Here is a 20,204-nt window from a genome sequence, read left to right on the forward strand (position 1 = left end):
AAAAAAAGCCATCTTGGATTTTTACATAACCTGTTCTCTTCTGAAAGCTTTTCTCTGAATGGGAGGGCAAAATCGCTCCACGTAAACATTAAACCAAATTCACTTTCCTTCTGAATAACACAATCGGATCCCTCACTTCAAATTCATGTATTTTTTTCATGAAAATTTCTCTAGGCAAACCCTTCATTTGCAACCAAAGGCTAGCTAATAAGAGGCTTAGCTCTCATTCATTTCAAATTGCAAGTGACCTCACTTCTGAAAGACCGCTATACAACTACACTAAATAATAGCAAAAAACAGGAACTCCACAGAATATTTTTAAACTTGCATTAATATTTATAGTTTGAGTCTATCTGCATTGCAGGTATTTTCTCTAGAATAACTTTCTTTCATACTTCCCTCACAGTACTATTTTCACACTTGTCTGGCATCACTTCACTTCATCATTATTTATTTCAAATGGACATTATGTATTAAGACCAGATCCTTCTATTTCAGAAAAAGCATGTGTTTTAAGTAGCTTCAGTTACTTTTAATTAGTTAACATAGATTTGTTATAAAATTTCACAAGGAAACCCTGATACATTCAAAACTTTAATAACTTTGGAAATAGTGTTCCAGTCTCGAGCATTTTCAATGCTAGGCCAAAATGTAACACATTCAACATAATGGGGAGACAACCATCAGATGCACTGCTTTGTAGCTATGCAATACAACATCTAAACACTGCAGTGATTGTGAAAGTTTATTTCAATCCAGTCTTGTGCATCCACCTTACATCTGGAAACAGATGTCACGTTTAAGAGATTAAATACTACTTTTAAGCAGTCAACGCTAAACAGAGCACTGAAAAAAAAAAGCTGGATCAAGTTTTCCACTTTTTTTTTTAAACTGTGGAGACTGGGATATATAGACTTAAGTATGGCTGGCAGCAACTTAGTATATCTTTGCACCAACATACCAGCATCCATATTAGCACGTTAGTAAATACTGGGAGCTTTCAACCAAGCCAGCATTTTTCAGAACAAAGAAAGTGTATTAAACAAAGACACTAATTTATTCACCATGCAAACAAGACTTATTTCAATACATACCTGAGCTTTCTGTTTTTTCCAGTGGATGAGCTATGCACAAAATACTAAAGCTCTCTTCTTTTTCATTGTAAAATGTTTCTTCAAAAAGTACAGGGACTGAGAGATGGTGACTAAAACCAGTTCCTAAAATGATGAGGTTTCCTTGTATGAAGATCTCCTGAAACAAAAAAGATTGTGTAAAACTCCTTCAAAAAAAAAAAAAAAAAAAAAAACACAAACACATAATTACTGACTTCTGCATTGCATAGTTATTTTCAAGGAAAGAAGAGAATCTTGCAAGACAAGAAAGGCCATAGATTTGAGATTTTTTTGTATTCTCATGCTATGTAGACTGAAGCTGGAATTCCTTCAGCCTGCAACAGGTAGCTTAACCTTGCTTATTTCCATTTTCCTTACAAGCTCACTATTACAAGAGGTTTCAGACATCCTACAAACTAAGTGATTATTTGCAGATTTTAAAGCACTTTTAGTAGAAAGGAAACCAAAAAACAACTTATATTTGAGTTCTAGAGCCCAGCTTCAGAAAAATACCATGTATCTTGTCTACATTTTTCATGCTCATCTTCTAAAGCAATTCCAGTATCTACATTAGGAAGATCTAGATGACTGCTTGCAAACCAGTGCAAAATCTCAGACTGTATTGTAAAAGTGACAAGTGAAAAAAAAAATCAAAAGCATATGCACTGCTGGCATTGCCTTGTCTTTAGAATAAGTTTCTACTCTATTGAATTAATCAGGCTTCAGATACAACTCAATACCACTGAAATTGTCTTAAGCATTGGTAAGCTTGAATCCACATACAATATAGGCAAGCTGCTATTTGCCTGAAAGCTAAAGATGTAGTTAACTAAGTGATAACAGTCCTTTTGCCTCGCAATAAAATTCCTAACAGCCACAAGTGGGGATGACCCATTTTGTTCACAAAGATAGAATAGCTAAAAAACACAGACAAGCTTGACAAAGTAGTAAGCTGAAAGTGAGAGGCAGCAACACCATCTAAACAGGACAACAGGGCAACATACTTCTTTTGCAAGATAGCTACAACTCCTCACTAACTCCTGTAACCATTAGTTAACACTGACAGTCACCAACTGCAGCAAATCATTTACTGGAGTGTCCCCAGGCCACATTCAGATATCAAAACAGAACTACCTTTCCATTTAAGGTCTGAAAATTTTCCTCTAGTGGCTTCAAAACATAGGATTCAAACTGGCAGGTAGAAATACTGTTGCTTGAAAGGCTTCCTTTGCATGGAACTAATACCTGGGAGAAAATGAAAAAAAAAACCAACACACAACTTAGAGACAAATGCAATACATCACCAGCTAAACCCTGATTGCTTTTGCCTTTTACACTCCTTTAGAGGCACACAGTTAAATCTGGCTTAGACACATTTACCAGCAAGTGTCGCAATTGAGAGCTGTTTTCAGTTTTTTTTTTTTAAAATAGAAAGGAAAAGCCATTCTTAGACATACAGCTAACGAAAGTTTAATTTTGTGACTTATCTGAATGAGAACAGATGGAACTGAAGCAAACAATAGTGAGGAGATGAAATCCCATATAAGTTACCTCCACCAGTCATCTGAATGATCTAAACATGGCAGCTAGTAAAATTACAATATGTTTTCAAACTAAAAGGAAATCCTATCTGAATGAAGAATAAACCAAAGTTAAAAAACAACTTGGGTCTACTGTAACTAAAAGATTGGCAGATGGACACATTCTTAATTAGTAAGCAAGACACATTTTAATATTTGCATACACTACACAAGTCTAGTTTTCAACCTGAACAACCTGTTGGTACTGCCAATTTATTTCTTAGTAATAATCCAGGCATAACCAGATCAGAACTAGACTGTTTTGATACACAAAACAGAGCAAAAGGATACTAAAAACTTCATTCCTTTTTGAAAGTTTGTCCTTTTTGCCACATTAACCTTTAGTATGACTAAATCATAACTTAACATGCACATCTGATTTAATATAGTAACACACATTTATTCATAATAGAGCCTGACTGAACTCACCATTTGTCTATTGAGGTAACAAAACTACCTACCACTAGCTGGCAGTTAACATCATCTTAAGTATTTTGACTTTAGTACAAAATCTACATTCCTATTATTAACCCAATCAGTCTTGGAATTTTCTTTTAATCGTATTATTCTCCACTCAGACTATATAGTTTTTCAATCATAGGAAGTTAAGTACTTTGGAGTATAGCAATGGATAAGCACTTTCTAATTACAGGAAAGTATAATGCAATTAGAAAAAAAGTGAAGGAAGCATGAAGTCTGTACTCTAACACAAGAGTGGTGTTCGCTTCAATACAAGGTACACATTATACACGCTGAAAAGATCTCTCATTGGTAAGGAACATGCAGCAAATGTTCCAAGTTCTTCCTGTACTTGGAAGCTTTCAGAAATGGTGTCTTCAAGACAATTCTACTCCTAAAATAAGATTTTTTTTCCTTCAGAAATGACAATGACTCAATACAAACACTTTTATCCTAGCAATGTAAAGCAATGCCATTATCAGTACCAGAATCAGTGTAAGAGGTCAGACTTGAGAACAGAGACTATTTTTGAATATTAATTGCATATCTAAGTCATGCAAATATTTGACAGATTCTTACTTTAACAAGCTAAAGTGCTCAACCATTCATTGTTCACGTTCTCCTGTATTCTTCTTAACCTATACAAATCACTATATATTTGGTTTTTACTAAGTATTTATTTAGAAATATGCCTGTTGTTCTACATATAAACACTGCAATAGCCATACCCACTTCAAGCTAGCAAGGTCATACAAACCTGCAGTACAGTTAATACAAAGAATTAAGGATAAGATTACAATAAGGATGTCAAGGATATTTGATAACAGCATACAGACAAGACCAGTGAACAGAATTTAGCATTTCTGCTAATCTGCACCACCTTGGTAATAAAAATCGAAAGAGCCCTATCCAATCAAGACTTAAGTTTATAATCTGATAGCAATAAAATGGGTTATTTTGAATATATATATATTCCAAATATAAATATATATACACCAAATATAAATAAATAAATATACACCAAATATAAATAAATAAATATATATTCCATTTGGAATGGGTTATTTGGATCAAGACTTACTGCAGAACATTCAAATCAAACTTCTTAATGGACTGGATTTTTTATTCCAGCTGTTTGTTAGCTTTGTTTTAATATGTAAAATGCTGTCATAAACAAGTGATTGTCTGTCCACCAACGATTTCAGGAAGTCAATCCTACCTTAAGCTTTACAAGCAAGTAGAAGAACACAGAACTCTGTTCATACCAAAGAAAAATAGTTTTGCGTGAAGTTGAGAAACAGCACACACTTCCATCTTTTACTACCATGCATTTATTGAGAGGTCCATGTTAGCAGATAAGCATGTAGTTAGCAGGTAGGCTTGTGCTGATCATTACGAGTCTTAGGAGACATGATTTAAATGCATATCACTACTATTTATTAAGCAACTTTTAAATACACTGTATACTTACAATACCATGGAGTTCTGCAACTTCAGAACAGAGATCGGGACGGCGCTTCTGAATCGCCAAATAAAAGGGATTTTTCAAGATGTCTTCATCATACATAGCCATATGGACTTCAGATATTCCAAGGAGACTTTCTTTAAAAAAAAAAGCCATATAGAGAACGGTTAATATATGGTAGCTGTGAAAGTACAGTATAGGGATATACCACTGGAGCAGTTTGATTCCTTGTCCAAAGAGAAAAACAGTTTCAGGTCTTAATATGAACTGTGAACGGCATGCGTAATATGAATGTAACTACAGACACACAAAAGTTATTAGGAAAGAAATTTTCACCAAAAAAAATCCTTTTACACAGCTATCCTTATAATGTTACCTTATCCCTTTCAGGTGTTAGAAGCCTAACAGTACGTGATATGTTTAGACAAAGCTTACAGAAGAAGAAGTTTAGATCTACATTACCACCACTTGATGCACTAGGTAACTTCTATTTCTAATTTCTAAAACAACCCAGAAGAGATGAATTGACTGCTCCTTTGCAGCAGATTAGACTGCATCACAGAACATTGATGCTTCCACTATATGCTCATTTCAGCCTTAAGACTTATCTATGTAACAATTACTGACTCAGATCAATGAGACACCCAAAAGTGTAACAGCAATCTGTGTAAAACAATACTCAACCTTCCAAGGGAACTTATAGGAACGAAGTACAACAAGAAGATATGAATATCTAAGTCATCATTTAAAAGACACCATGAAATCCAGTGTTTGTGGGCAATTCTACTCCCATGGAAAAAGTCTCAACAATCTGAAGTCAGGCTGACAAAATCTGGCAAAACAGTGAGCAAAAGTGCTTGGAGACAGAAAACCTAATCTCTAGGCACTGGAAGAGCTACCACTAAGTGAGCCACAGGGCAAAGATGACATCTAGAGGCACTAAACCCTTTGTTTACTTCCTCAATTTCAATTCTCAATAAAAACTATGTCCTAGACACAAGGGCAAGAAAAATCCTAATACGACCTTTCTGGACCAACTTCAAAATTATTTTATTCAGAAGAATGGAGATTAACAGGTTTACAAGTGCTTAAGTAGTCTGTCTTATACATTTCCACCTGGAGTCAAGAAACAGAAATTGGATGATTTCCTCCTGCAATTTCACTTATATGTCCCATGAATAGGTGAGAAGAGCAAGAGAACTTTAATTTGAGCAGGTCATCCTTAGACAATTAGTATTTTCTTGTTTTCTTCAATGTAGTTATACTTCACACCTTACTTGCTTAGTATGAACTTCTAATACTTATTCTGTTGTGTTTGTAATATTGACTACCTCATGCTGCGCTGGTACCTAAACCATATCCTTCTCCATAGATCAGGGAAGAGTCAAAAACATTGCATGGCAGTTTAATAGGGCAGAAAAAAAATACACCCAATCCCACAGATTTTTAGATAGTCTTCCAGTTTCAGCTACGCTGCTACCTCATCCAATCTGTTAACTGATCTACATACAGTCTGAAGCTTCCTTATAATTAGGCACAAGGAGAACTTAACACAAACATGATCAGATAAGCCTGCAGGCAATTTCCACTATGAAGTTATCAGCAGCCTGGATAACCTCTGCATGAACCACTGAAGTTTGGCAGTGGCAGATAACTGCCTCAAGCAGAGTTTTCCTGTGACGTTCTAAACAAAATAGTTCATCCACTTTCAAAAAATGGTAACATTAAGAGCTTCTGTGAAGGAATAATAAGTTATCAGTCCCAAAACCATTTTGGAACACAGCTTTGAAGTTTACTCAGAGGATGGGAGAGAAAAGGATTATCCATTGACTCCTTCAGAAGACTAGCAAAGTTCAGCAAGTAAAAGACATCCAGCCCTGTAAAACTACAGCTTCACAGAAGGTCTGTCCTATTGCAGCACATGGGTCAACAGTATTATCACTAGCGATTCCACAGCTGATTGCTGTAAACACTTCCCATCAGGCAGCTGCAACACAAGTTCCTAGACCAGCAGTGTTGGAAGGAAGAAAGGTGATGCAGCACAGCAGCAGGTCTGCTACAGGAACACAGACATCTCAGCACTGATACTCCACGGGTGTGTGATAAGACAGAATTCACTAAGCAGTACTCATCAGCTACAGAAAACATTTCTCTGAACAGGCTAGGCAACAGACCAGAAATGACTGCAGCTTGGATTCCAAACATGAATCATCATCAACTTCTTACAAAGAAGTTGAACACAGCAGAGGGATGTATGAACACATGTGCAGCCCATGAAGTAGTCTGCTGTGACAAGACTTACTTCGGAATCCTGTGCTCTTTTTTGCGTGCTACACTTCAGGGAAGATGGAACTGACTGAATAATCTTAAGTGAGAAAGGCAAGATGCCTGGTAAGCAGGATCTGAAACATGTTCCTTATGGTGAAGAAACTGCATGAAACAGGTAAAAAAAAAAAATCCCCAGATGCATCAAGGTCTCAATAAAGAACTTTTTTTTTCCATATCTGCAGATAAGAGGTTTTTTTAAAAAACATATCTGAAGAAGAAACAGGCCTTAGCTTAAGTAAAGAGACTCCGATTTACAGATCAGGAACACCTTTCAAAAGAAGATAAACGTGTTTTATATTGCTTAGTAAAGCTATCAAGCCTCTGGTATGGTAAATCTTTAAGAACCTGTTAGACAAACCTCTACTAAAGGTGATATGGATATAGTGAGGCTAGGAGGCTGGATATATATATATGTATATGTGTATATATATATATAAATCAAGCTTTCTAACTCAAACTTTTATTAACATCGTTAGCCCACTAACACATCTTCACCTGCCTTTACTGGTGAATTCATGTTCAGTATCTGGTCAAGTGGTAGATGAGACTGCCAAGACCTACACACAAGAAGAGAAGATGAGTTGGATGCCATGCACTGGGCAGCAGAGCAGATGACAGAAGAGCATATTGACACAAAAAGGCAACTGAGCATCAGACTGCAGAGGCAAAACTGCACAAGTGCTTACAATTGCAATAGCTATATTGCCAGTTTTTCAGCTTAATGAATCTTTAAGTCCAATGAGTTCTTCCCATAGCAGAAAAGGGGAAAGAGGAACACCTCCTATAAACTTCCCTTATCTAGAAACCTGTACCTCGTTATCAAAAAAAAAAAAGAGAAGCTTTGTCTAAGAAGAAATTAAGATCAACATTTAACACCTTGGCCAAACAAGTGGAAGAGATGTATTGAGGGATGGGGAAACTCCCAGAGAATACCCTGCTCTTATGAAACTTATTATTTGATTCACACAACTCTTAAGTCATCACCTGCACCTGAAAAAAAAAATGAGACTAGAGTCTTCAACTTAAGAGACTTAGAGACTTGAAGAACTTTTTCAGTTCACAGATCACCACAGTAATTTTGAAACAATCTTCAGTTCTAGTTCATGAGTTACTACATTTAAGCAATTTTAAAACACTTAGTGGTAGACATTTCTTTTACTACACAACTGTTGAATGATTGTGTTGAATCATGCTTGATAGCTCCAAAAAGAAGTCAAGTCCCAAGAAACTGCATTGAAACGTTCAATTCTGGCATTTTAGCTACTGTAATGCAACTAAGATGCCATCAGCATGCTATAACCCCCATAAAGGAGTTTAACTCTTAGTTCATCCAAGTGTTTGTCACTCAGCTTGAGCAGAGGCAGACTTTGAAGACTCAACTACTAGCTGAACACATGAAACTGCACACAGCAGCAAGTAACTACCAGTAAACAAGCAAGTATTGATTTGAGAATCACTTCTGAATATCCCTCTCTTAGTGCTTCATCTGTTCAGTGCTACATTAGCGGATGGCTATATTATATGATTATAGTGTGGGTATGCAAAGGGAAAGAAAGTGCTCATTAGCTTGAGCAGTTAAGTTGCTATATTCACCTGGACCTCCTTTTTACCTATCCACAGCATTCTTGATGGAGAGGCAGAAATGGGGATGTATAAGCTGTGTACAATATAAGTAATTAGAGCAAAGTCAAGTCCTTTATGCTACACTTCAATAGATTAAGTCCACAGAATCAGAAGAACACATTAGATTCCCCAAATTTTGGCTCAGGCATTTTTGAGGTTAAGTCAAATTTCTTTCCACCTCAAAAGTTAAGTGCATCTGAAAATACCAGCTAATGCATTGCAGTAATTCTAGGAATGCATTAGAACACTCCATTGAGAATTTGTTGGCAGAACATAACAACCAACTTCAATCTAATTTCACTGAAGTGGCAGGTGGTGGACTTCTTCCTCTAGTTCCACCTTGGACAGATTTAGATTTACTAACATTAAGAGGGTAGAAAAAAGCACAAAACCATGTATACATTATCAGAACTGTTTAATGCTTAAGTGAAAGTCCATTAAAAATTGTCAGAAGCCATACACACTAAGTTTCTTAAATTCTATCATGCTGAGCTGTAAAGCAATACACAAGTATTAATCTCAGAATGTTTAAATGGAAACACTTAAATGTGAAGCTTCACGCCTGTAAACACAGAAAAAAACTCAAATTGCTAGAAGAATAGAAGCTAGCTGGTCAGAGAATCTAATGGACATTATGTTACTCTCAAAAAAAGCATAACCTTAGATCAGCCAAATCCTTTATAGGTTAAAAATAGACTGATAATCCTAATGACATGTATGTTGATTTTATTTGTTTGTCGTTGTTTTTAAATTTAGCTATGCTTTGTGCTATCCACCATGGAATCCAAGAATGTCACTTTTTCCCAAAAGACTGGAAACAAAGTCTTAAAACCTTTGGTACTGAAAGCCAGGAGCAAGACTTAACTATGAAAGTTTATTTTCTGACTGATGACTTTTCCTTTAGAGATGCTCGAGTCAGTTACATTTACAGACCTACCAGATCCTTTTAAGAAGGATTTTGAAATAGATAGTCATTAATATAGATCTCACTGCATTTACTTGACAGCTATATCACATCCACACCCTACAAGTTATATATCACTATTCACTCAGTTCTTAAGTACATCTTCTAAATATCCTGCTATACCATTAAGGTAAACACACTACAGAGAAAATTAACCTTTAACACAATCAGGGATTCTGTATAGAAACACTTCAGATTCAGTGTTGAACAGCATAAGGCTGTGTTTGGCTTGTTCATTTCACACACAGACATTAATTCCATCTTGGCTTGCAGGCTCTACAGCATTAACAACTAAAGAATAAACCAATAACTAGAATACCATTCATTGAAAGGCTCAAAAGAATGAAAAAAAAATCAGAACAAGCAATAATTTATTACTCAGCTATGAGATGTTCAGCTCAGAGTAGCTAATCGTTATGCAGAGACACCTCTGATAAATTTCATATTTATCTACCACATTAGCAAGCCCCTTAGCTCTGTAGAAAGAAACCCAGAGGAAGCAATTGTTGCCCAGTTCTAAATGACTTTATTTTGGGGGGGAAAGCAATTCTGTTAAAAACTTTTAAAGCACCTTTTGTTAGCAGGAACATCTTAAAGCACTCTGCAAGCAGACAGGAATTTAACCATGGAATTTAACTAGTCTCAGTCCAAATAAAACACTCGTTACCACTTTAGCTACTGTTTTACCTGCACTGTTACTCCTCAGATTTATGCTACTTGAAGGCAAAGGTTACAGTCTGGACTTTGAGACCTCAAATCAGCGTTCACATCAAGGAAGAAAAACCAAAGGTATTTTCAGTTTCCAGACAGGCAAGAAAGCCTACTCCCTCCCCTAAGGGATGAACACTGAGCATCTAAGACACGTTCTGATGCACCCAGCTCACCACCAGGGCCTGTTAGGGAGGAAACAACCTACTTCTACACCTTTACGCTCAGCTGCAGCTTATAGAGATTTCTGTGAAAGTGAGATAAGTCTGAACACCACCTCTGAATTATCAGACTATAGAGCGGTGAATCTGCATTAGTCAGCTCAAAGCTTCCTAAAAACCAGGGAAAAACTAAGTTTTATTATGCCAGACTGAGTGTGACAGTGATACAGCAGGTTTTGGGAAGGAGGGGACAATGATGTTCCAAGAAGGTGCTCCTTTCTCTCAGCATCTCCCCTGCAGTCACGTTTTTCTTCAAGTGAAAGGTGAAACACCTCCAGCTCCCAGCACCAGCTTTTTATTTTATTTTTGTCTCTGCTCACCCCTCCCCACACAGACACCACTTCCCTTTTTACAGTCTAGCAGCTCTGTCTCCCCTACAACTTCTGCTACTGCTGCCCCCATGCTCTCACACAGGCCTCCCACAACACTATAGCATCTGTCAGCAGCAGGGCAGCACCATGCAAGCGGGTTTCTTTCAGTTCTTTGTGCTGTTTTTCATTATGAATTCCTCTCCTGTAACCTACAACAGAGCTCATTCTTTAAAAAATAAATAAATAAAAGTTCACCCTTTCAATTTTAACAGTGTATTTGCATTATAGCTTGATGTGGAAACCCTGTTTGTCTCAGACTTGAGGCCAAAGAACATGGGCTTGACTCTTAAGTCACCTATTTCTTTCCTCCAGGGAACCTGTTTTATGAGCAGCTCATCCTTCAACAGGCGAGCTTTTAACCAGCCACCTACCTTGACTTTGGAGATCATCTTTCTCAGTGTTACTCAAGTATTAAGGAACAAGCTGCATTCTCCACAACAGAATAGTCCAGATTCTCAATTCTTAATTCTGGCACATTTAAAAATATACTAGAATAGCTACAAGTCCACCAGCCATAACCATTCTCTGGCTTATCATTACTAAAGCTACATTTAAGTCTGAAATAGGGAAGCCTGAGCTATTCACAAACAAGCTGTGGAAAAAGAATGTAAAAAATGCTGACTGGTGAGCCACAAACATTGAAAGGAACACGTTTAAAGGAAAAACATTAACAGAAGGTACAAAGTTCCCAAAACACTATTAAACATGGATGCTTCCTCCGAGTATTAGTGAAATGTATTTACCTCCTCAGGCTTGCAGAGGTATCAGTACGCACATTTATTTGAGGGACACCTGGATGGACCACACAAACACAAGCTGAGATGAAATATGAGGATAAGCAGTATTTTACTTAGGCCAGTTATTTTGATCCTTTAGTTCCCGAGGCAAGACAGGGGTAGAATTCCCCAGCCTGTGTACTGGGGCCTGAACACTGAACATACAGGGATGTGGGGCACAGAAGTTTATGCTGTTTCTTGACTGCAGAATTACAGACCACCACTGTTGACATCATATCCAGCTCATATTTAATGAATCTAATCCATTTTCTGCACTTCCCAATAGGAAAACCAAGTTGCTGCAGGCCAGCACTAGTCTTACCACTGCTAGAAGCTTAGGGAAAAAAAAAAAAAAAAAAAAAAAAAGACCATTACTAGACACTTCACTGGCGAAATGCTTAAAAGAAAACAAGTCAAAGGAAAGCTGAAGGAAACTGCGTAGTGTTATCAGACACACAACTGGATTCATTTTCACTGTATCCAATTCTTATTTTCTTTCCTCATCTCACAGTGGCTTTTGCTTTCAACTTTCTCATACCACAGCACAACTAAAAAAATCAGTTTGTGAGCTTATTCCAAAAGCAACACCATCAGACAAAGTTTATCAGCCATTTAAACAAAACAGACTTTTATTTACCTATAATACTGCTTAAGTCTATTACAGTGACAATATAGGATTAAACAAGTAGTAGTGTTCAAGATGCACCACAGAAGACTTTACAAATATTTAAGAGTACTGGAATGGAAAAATACGGTAATCATGGTCTGCTGCAAGGAAGCCTTTCCACAGAACCAGCAAATACATTTCTGTTCCTACTCATTATGCTGCTCCTAATAGTTTTTCCAGGACAATACGTCAGCTAGTCAGCATGTTGTATCAAAGTGGTAGCAAGATCTAGATTTTCTTAACATCATGCCTGAGAAGCTGCAACTTGAGTTTTAGTAGTTTCCACAATCTACCTGAACTGGAATAAATGCATACAGCTGAACTTAATTTAATTAATCTAAATTAATTAATTAATCTAAAGAACAGCCTCTTTTTTCCCACCTAATACTCCTGAAGATGTATTGAGGCATTATCTCATACAGATTAAACCCAAAGGTGCCAGCAATTCTAAGTAGTCACATGTGGCTGAAATAATATCCCCTCTCCTTCTCAGATACTTTCAGAGAAACTTAGCTCCAAAATCCTTGTGTGCCACAACAAATAGCAGCTTTAGTGTGGTGTAGCAGACTTTGAATGCAGCTACTACACACACACACGCATTCTTTAAATAGGATTAAATTTAACACAAGTCACACAGGACTCCAGATTCAATGCTAGAGCTAATCCTTCTTCCACCTGACAATAATTAAGCAATTACAAGACCTCACTTACAAGGTCAAAATTATCTTGTGTTTCTTCATTTCAGCAAGAAGCCAGACATTACTGATTCATCACTTCTTGACTATCAACGTACAAGTTGGCAGAGAGCTGCTCAGCACACTCTGTAGTAACTTGGCAGCCTGCCATGGAAGTTAAAAGGTGGCTTCTTCCACAAGTGGCAAACCTGCAGTGGAAGCTATCTGACTTGTAACTAGGTCCAAAATTAAGGCAGAACAAGAAGACAGTGGAGCAAGTGACTGACTTCCAAAGCTACTGAGATCCAGAAGAGGGAGTGCAGTCTGGACAGACTCTCCAGACCAGGCTCAGCACCTGAAAGCTGGTTTGCCTGGAGCCCTCTCCTCACAGCCAACTATCTTGTCTACAGCACGCACCACACCACATCAGCAACACGATAAGGGAGTGGGTTACACTCCCCCTCCTTGTGGAAATATGTTCTCACATCTTTTCAATTACTATCACATCAGAAAATCATTCTGTTAGCCACAAACCTTAAGGCACATGTAGTAAGTAGCACATGTTATGACAAGTAAGTTCTCCAGGAGTCTGCTTTGGCAAAAGCACATCACAGGTAATAAAGACAACATAACTTTGTCTGGTCTGCAGTGCTCAACATCAGTTCTATCTGTTCTTCTAGAAGGCTCAGATGTACAATAAACACACAACTCAAGAGCTTACTGCTCTTTGTGGTAACAATTTCAACATACATGCAAGGACAGTCTGTGGAATATCATTTCCACTGGCAAGAAACTTCAGTGTTTTCTGCCCCTTCTGACATAGGATTATTTGACTCCAGCTATCCACAGCCGTTCTGAACTGCATGCTCACACTTCCTATCGGCCTTAAAAAAAAAAAAAAAAAAAAAAAAAAAAAAAAAAAAAAAAAAAAAAAACACAGAAGAGAACAACGCAAACCCTTTTCCCCAAGCAACTGAGACACTTCGGCATACCCAAAGTGTGCACCACGAAGCGGGCAGGAACCGGGGAGCACACATAGCATACAACCACCTCCCGCACCAGGGTTAACCCCACTTCAGCAGCATCCCGCGAGCCTAGGGGCGGCGGGAGGACCGTGGTCACCCACTGGGGCCCTGGGGCACGGTACGGCGCTCTGCCGCCGCCTCTCCCTCCTGAGGGAGGAGGCTCCGGCCCCGGAGCAGGCCGCGGCGGAAGCCGCCGCGCCCCCCGACCGCAGGGCGGATCGCAGGGCGGATCGCAGGCCGCTCCTGGAGCGGTGGGGCCGGGGGACTACGGGCACGGAGCGCGGCGCCGTCTCGCCAACAGCCCAGCCTCGGAGCGCCGCCGCCGGCCACCCCCCTCCCCCGGCCGCTGCATGCCTCAGCCGAGCCCTACCGGGATCCAGGGCGGGCCGGACCCGGCGCGGCGGCGCCGCACGAAGCCAACGGCCGGGCGGCGGCTGGGAGCGAGCGAGGAAGCGGCCGGGCAGCGGCGGGGTCGGAGCCTGCGGAGGCGGAGTCTGCGCGGGCTTATAGGGCCGGGTCCCGCGGGCTGCGGGCGTTCCCTTTGCGGCGCCATGTGACGGGACAGTCGCCGGTCGTCCTCCGGAGCTCTGGCTTTTCCTTTCTGAGGCGGTATGAGGCGGCCCGGTCCTGCCGCGCGCCGGCGGTAGCGGGCAGGGAGCGATGTTGCCCGCTCCCCCGGCTCTCGGAGGCGCCTGAGGAGCCGCAAGGGGACCCGGAGGAGGCTGAGAGGGTGCCGAGCGCCCGCCCGACCCGAAGCCGCCCCTCGCTATGCCTGGTAGTGCCGGGCTCCGGCAGCTGCGCGGTCCTGGTCCCGGCAGCGGGTGAGGGCGGCGGAGCCATGGTGAAGGAGGAGTGCAAGGCGCTGCTGGACGCGCTCAGTAAGGTGACCGCCTGCTACCGGCACATGGTGCTGACCATCGGCGGCACCTCGGACTCGCAGAACCTGCGCGAAGAGCTCAAGAAAACCCGGCAGAAAGCCCAGGAGCTGGCGGTGGCCAACAGGAACAAGCTGACCGCCGTCCTGAAGGACAAAAGCGTAAGTAAGGAGGACAAAGCCGAGTTCGAGAGGCTATGGGTGATTTTCTCCACGTGCCTAGAGATCCTGGAGATCGACATGAGGAGAGCCCTGGAGCTGGGCCACGAGTTCCCGCTGAACGTCCCTAAAAAGCACCTGATCCAGACAGGCATGAGCGGGGGAACCTCTGGCGTGGCCGCCAGGGCGATGAGCATCCAGAACATGAAATACGAGGCTGAGCACAATATAGACGTGGTGGATTTGAAAGACCTAGAAAACGAAATCAACCAGGTAGGAGAAATGATGTACGAGATGGAAATGAAGGTCAGTGTTCCCCAGTGGACGGTAGAGGCTAAGCAAGACCCTGGGGCTGAACTCAAATCCACCATCAGCGTGGGCGCGTCTTCTATTGGCATGATCTCTGTGGAGGAAAATAAATCCTTCTGCGATATCAGCAAAGTTCTAGCTGGGATTATTTTCTCCGCTGTCCTCATTATCGCCATTGTCCTGGCAGTGTGTGTGGTAAAACTCTCTTAGGCTGGTGCGGGCTCTGAAAAGCAGCCCCCATGGCTGCCCGTGAAGTGCTTCATGCCTCATGTTTCTTCTCAAAACAGGTCACCGGGGTGAGCTGAGAATTGAAACCTAGCACTTGAAAAAATAAAGCAAAACTTCTGCCTCTCAAAATCCTAAAATGCACAGTTTCTTTCTGCGTGCTTTTTGAAGAAAATAGATGTAAATCAGCCTGCAAATAGGATGTGTTCGTTTGCTGGACTTGTAACAGTTAACTATGAAGTATCAGGGTATTATCACTACTAGCTGTAACAGGGATTTGTCTGCTATTAATAGATCAATATTCTCAGAAGCCTGTATTTTTTGTTCTCAAATAGGCTCCACTGTTTGCTGCTGCTCACTGTTTACAGTATTTGGGAGTAACAAATTTGGAGGCTAACAAAGTGAATAGAATGCACTGAGATTTTTTTCATCAAATACACAAGATACTATTTCAGTGGAGGAAAGGGGAAGGATGAAAACCCCAATAAAAGAATGTAAGTGTCTATTCTAGATAAGTTAATGGTTAGGGAAAGGGGAGGTGAGGAGGAGTACTGAGAAAACGAAACAAGCAGTGTTCAGCAAATACTGATGGTAGATTTAGACTGCATTGTACAGAACCCAGTTACGTGGGTTGGCACAGCACACACAAATGACCAATGGCTTTCCACATCCAGAGAGGAAAAAGGGAGAGTTGCATGTTCGGAAAAATACTAGCAAGCCTCGTGGTTCTGTTCCATGTTTATCATGATTTTATCTTCCCCTGCAGAAAGGCTGATTCTTGCCACTGGTTCAGATTCTTTCTGTAGAAGGAAACTGAACATCACAGTTAACTGTGAGGACAGAAGCAGTGAATCCACCCACAACAGATGCAGTAATTTTTGAAAGTAGTCTGGCAAACAAAAATGATGTAGTGTTAAAGCAGACCTTTCTAATTGTCCCAAAAGAGATTATCTATTACATTGATGGGCAAGGATTTTTCCCTTTGTATGTACAGTCACATTTCCACAAAACCTCGAGTTTTGCAGAAATACAGACAAAGCTAAAACAAAAAGACTTGGTTTCATATTTCATTAATGTCTGATTAATCATGTGGGAAAGAGGAAGTCTGTAGGATTGGACCCACAATTGGTCCAATTTCACGCACTACAGTTTTGGGGGATAAATGCAAGAGCAGCAGAAAACTTTTCCAATGCTTACTTAAAAATTGTCAGTGATGAAATGTGGAACTGGGGGGACACTAACTTTGCAGAGAAGCAAAGAGAAGCAGAGAAATTCTATTATCGTCTTGAAAAGACCCATGTGTTATGTTCCTTTATTATGTAACCTAAGGAGATTTGTTCTGTTCATGTAAATACACACTATCCATTCCAGACTCCACAGGCAAATAAAAGGACCCAATGATGTGGGGGCTTTAATAAGTAATTATTCTGCCACACTGATTATTGTGGACACATTATCAAAAAGTAACAATCAGATGTGTCTGGTGATGTTACTAGACAATAATCTGTAGGTTTGTTAAATAAAATTATGTTGTCAACACTTGTGAACAGCTGATCTTTTTGAGTTGAGAACTAACCAACTTTAAACACCACCAGTTGATTCTTTAGAACTTAAGAGAACTGGATTTGGGGAGAAAAGGTGCATAACAAATTTGAATCTAGCCACTTGCAGGTGAGGAAAAAGCATATGAAATAGAGGCCTGAATTAAAGGCTAATGACCATCATTACTTTGAAGGATAATGTGAGTTTTGCACATTGATCCAGTCTAGACCCTGTTCGCATGGAAATCCATGAGTTTGTAAAACTCCACATTTTTTTCTCACATTTTTAATTCATTCCATAGGATGTGGCTTGTCAATAGTTAACTTAGGTTCTTAGAGATCCCCAGCATCACTCTTACCAGGCAAGTCCGTTTCTACCAGTGCGACTGCTTTCATCTGTCTAGAGATAGACTAGATGTAATAGCTGTGTGTTGATTTAAATGTCAAAATCTTCACAATAATATTGAGTAAATCTGTTTATGGAAAATAGAGCAAAAGCTGCAGGAGAATGTACTAATTTTGACTGCCACCACTAGTCACTAAGGATTCATGGGTATTTTCACTCTTTGCACTCTCCCATTACTTAGTTTATATGCAGGTGGATCAGAAGTTGGACTTTATTCTGCACTTCTTGAAGAGTTCATATTCCTTTTTGAATCAGATCATTTAACAACATTTCTGAAAATCCAAGTAATGCAAGTCTAGTTTCTGGTGGATAAGTAAATGGTAACATCTACAGCATTCATTATCTTGTATTTTGGTATCCTAAAGTGGATATACTGTTTTAAAATGGCTATTTTTATAGAGTTGTTTTTAAGACTAGGTAATCTCATCTTCAAAAGCAAGACTCAATGAGTTGAGAAGTTGTAAATTTTTAGTCCATGGCTTTTTGGGGTGGGGAGGATTTTGAATAATACAGGACCCAAACACTTCATATAAGTAGCCTATAATTATGTAAGTTGTACTTCATTTGAGTGTGCACACGATTAATATTTAAAGGATTGAACCTTGGAAAAACATTGTATTTTCAAATCTTAAGACAAAGCTCACTGCGGATTTATTCATCATGAATTTGTTCCTAAAAATCTGTATTATCTCATATTTCAGCTACCTGAAATAAAAAGAGGAAGTAGAATTGTAACAGATGATTGGCACCATCTAAGTGGATAGCATTCCTGCTATTAATCTACTATTAAAAAAACAAACAAACAAACAAACAAAAACACTTATTACAAGTGTACATTCAATGTGACAGGGTTCAGGCACTAGAGCACACAAAAGCAAAATAATATGAAGCCACCACTCCTCAAAGATATTTATGTTTCTTTTAAATTAAGAAATAAAGAAATGTGCTAGATTCACAGCCTTAGATTTTTCCCCACTGGAATGCAACTGGAAGGAGACTAGAAATGCTGTTTTTGTAAGTGAATAACATGAAGTCAAACTTCAAAATACTCTATATTTAGATAGCATGATGAGAATACAGATATTCTGATGCTGAACAGTGAATGAGAATGATACTGCGTTTTTACTACAAAAAAAAAAAAAAAAAAAAAAAAGATGCTGGTTGCTTAATTTGAATCTTATTCTACTTTGGTTCTTTTGTCCTTATTTATAGGATACATATGTTAACTTTGCTATATATACTAAAATCTTATTGCTGACTGACTTGAATTACTTTTTTTTTTTTTTTTTCCTGTGCATGGGTGGTATTTTCTACACTTTTAATAAAACTTGTTACTGTCACTATTTCATTTAAATTAAAGTACATTCTTGCAGCTTATTGGTTGGCTTGAAGCAGTAATTTAAAGCAAACAAAAACTGAAATATTGACACAGCTTTTCAGTTCATTCTTCTAAAGAAAAAGTTCCTATTTCAACCAAAGGAATCAAACTAATGTACAAAGTCCTCACATTAAAGTTTTCTTTAAATGAACACACCCTTTCCACACACTAACAGATGAATATATTAATATATCTTAATTTATACTGCAGGGAAATTGGACATTTGAAAGTCAAAAAATCTCTCTCTTAAGAAACAGCTACGACAACATTCAGGATAACAGCCATGATGTTGCCTTCAGCACTGCTTGCTCTGTATTGTTCAGTAAAAGCAAGGAAACGTTGGCTTTGGAAACTGAAAACTAGAGAACATACTAGGCTAGACTAACAGAGGCTCTTGTATTAGGATCCAAACTCTGTCCTCATTCATCCAGCAAAGCTTGCATTTGCTTTAACAGAAGATATACACAGTTGAAGGACTGTGAAATTTTGTCCTGTGGTATTGATAGCAACAAAGATAACAGTCGTATCAAACTATCTGAACTGAGTCTGCTAAATGCAGCAATGTGTGATTTTACTCCAGGACTCCCAGTCTATCAATGTAAGAAAATTGCACGCAGTTTTTTAATTTGCTAACAAAGTGAACACAGAACCAAAATTAAAGTGACAGTCCTCATGTTGCCTCAATGGAATGTCACTTTAAACTTAACAGCTTTATGAATATGAAATAAAATTAGTTTCAAAATTCTTCACATAAGCATGTTTTTTTATGTGAATGTAGTTATTTAAAAACTGAGTAAACTGGTTGATGTCATTAGCTTTTGGATTCAAAATGAAACATGCTTATTGTTTGCAGTCTGAAAGGATTGATTATGGGCTTTCATTTTCATCTTATATAAGGTTTCTGTTGTTTATGTATATTTTTCCAGAAATACATTATATTTAAGTGCTAATGGAACTCCTAGTAAACATATTTATCCTTCACAGATTTTCATTATGTAAAAAGTCATTCTGGAAGACCAGTGGATTATAGATTCTCTAAGTGCTCTCTCTCAATACGATTATGTAAGTCTTTTAATGCAGGAAGGGATCTGGACAAAACGGTTGTCTACACGTTAGCAGCATTTGCTATGTTAAGCATACAGTAAAAGTGGGATTAGAAAAGAGTGTCTTTCTCATATAAAATTATCCATATGTGTTGAGGGAAGGACAAGGTAATGAAAAGAGATAGATGTATGCAAATAGTGTCTTCATCTTATGTTAGCGAAGTATGCTTTTCATTAAATAGGACATAACTGCATAAAAATACTAAGCTATGGCTTCTCTATAGGAAGGTAGTGTC

General features: G+C 39.0%; 3 protein-coding genes across 10 annotated transcripts in view; 2 read left to right on the forward strand and 1 right to left on the reverse strand.

The window, feature by feature from the left end:
• The window catches only part of PDCD5 (programmed cell death 5), a 49,476-nt gene extending 46,701 nt beyond the window's left edge, over positions 1-2,775 (forward strand). Inside the window, exons 6-7 of one of the 2 annotated variants that reach the window (XM_035336988.1) lie at positions 1,353-1,456; positions 2,614-2,775. In XM_035336988.1, the coding sequence (XP_035192879.1) occupies positions 1,353-1,424 (72 nt within the window). In that variant the 3' untranslated portion in view covers positions 1,425-1,456; positions 2,614-2,775. Of the gene's footprint in view, positions 1-1,352; positions 1,783-2,613 lie in introns of those variants that run through there. The other variant, XM_035336987.1, reaches the window with a different exon arrangement.
• The window catches only part of ANKRD27 (ankyrin repeat domain 27), a 45,535-nt gene extending 31,009 nt beyond the window's left edge, over positions 1-14,526 (reverse strand). For 2 of the 7 annotated variants that reach the window (XM_035336985.1, XM_035336984.1), the window contains exons 1-4: positions 14,344-14,457; positions 4,623-4,753; positions 2,247-2,357; positions 1,095-1,251 (exon numbers count right to left, since the gene is read on the reverse strand). In XM_035336985.1, coding sequence (XP_035192876.1) covers positions 1,095-1,251; positions 2,247-2,357; positions 4,623-4,724 — 370 coding nt within the window. In that variant the 5' untranslated portion in view covers positions 4,725-4,753; positions 14,344-14,457. Of the gene's footprint in view, positions 1-1,094; positions 1,252-2,246; positions 2,358-4,622; positions 4,754-7,443; positions 7,505-11,574; positions 11,942-14,343 lie in introns of all 7 variants that reach the window. The other 5 variants (XM_035336980.1, XM_035336981.1, XM_035336979.1 and 2 more) reach the window with 5 other exon arrangements.
• Positions 14,518-18,864, forward strand: RGS9BP (regulator of G protein signaling 9 binding protein). The gene has a single exon (XM_035336986.1). The coding sequence runs from the start codon at positions 14,812-14,814 to the stop codon at positions 15,523-15,525; it is 714 nt and encodes a 237-aa protein (XP_035192877.1). The 5' UTR covers positions 14,518-14,811; the 3' UTR covers positions 15,526-18,864.
• The last annotated feature ends 1,340 nt before the right edge of the window (positions 18,865-20,204 follow it).

This window comes from Oxyura jamaicensis, chromosome 11 (assembly GCF_011077185.1).
Source record: "Oxyura jamaicensis isolate SHBP4307 breed ruddy duck chromosome 11, BPBGC_Ojam_1.0, whole genome shotgun sequence".
NCBI classification, from domain to species: Eukaryota; Metazoa; Chordata; class Aves; order Anseriformes; family Anatidae; genus Oxyura; species Oxyura jamaicensis.

Excerpts from the sequence above, each read along its gene's own strand:
- RGS9BP (XM_035336986.1), top strand. The coding sequence starts at position 14,812 with ATGGTGAAGGAGGAGTGCAAGGCGCTGCTGGACGCGCTCAGTAAGGTG.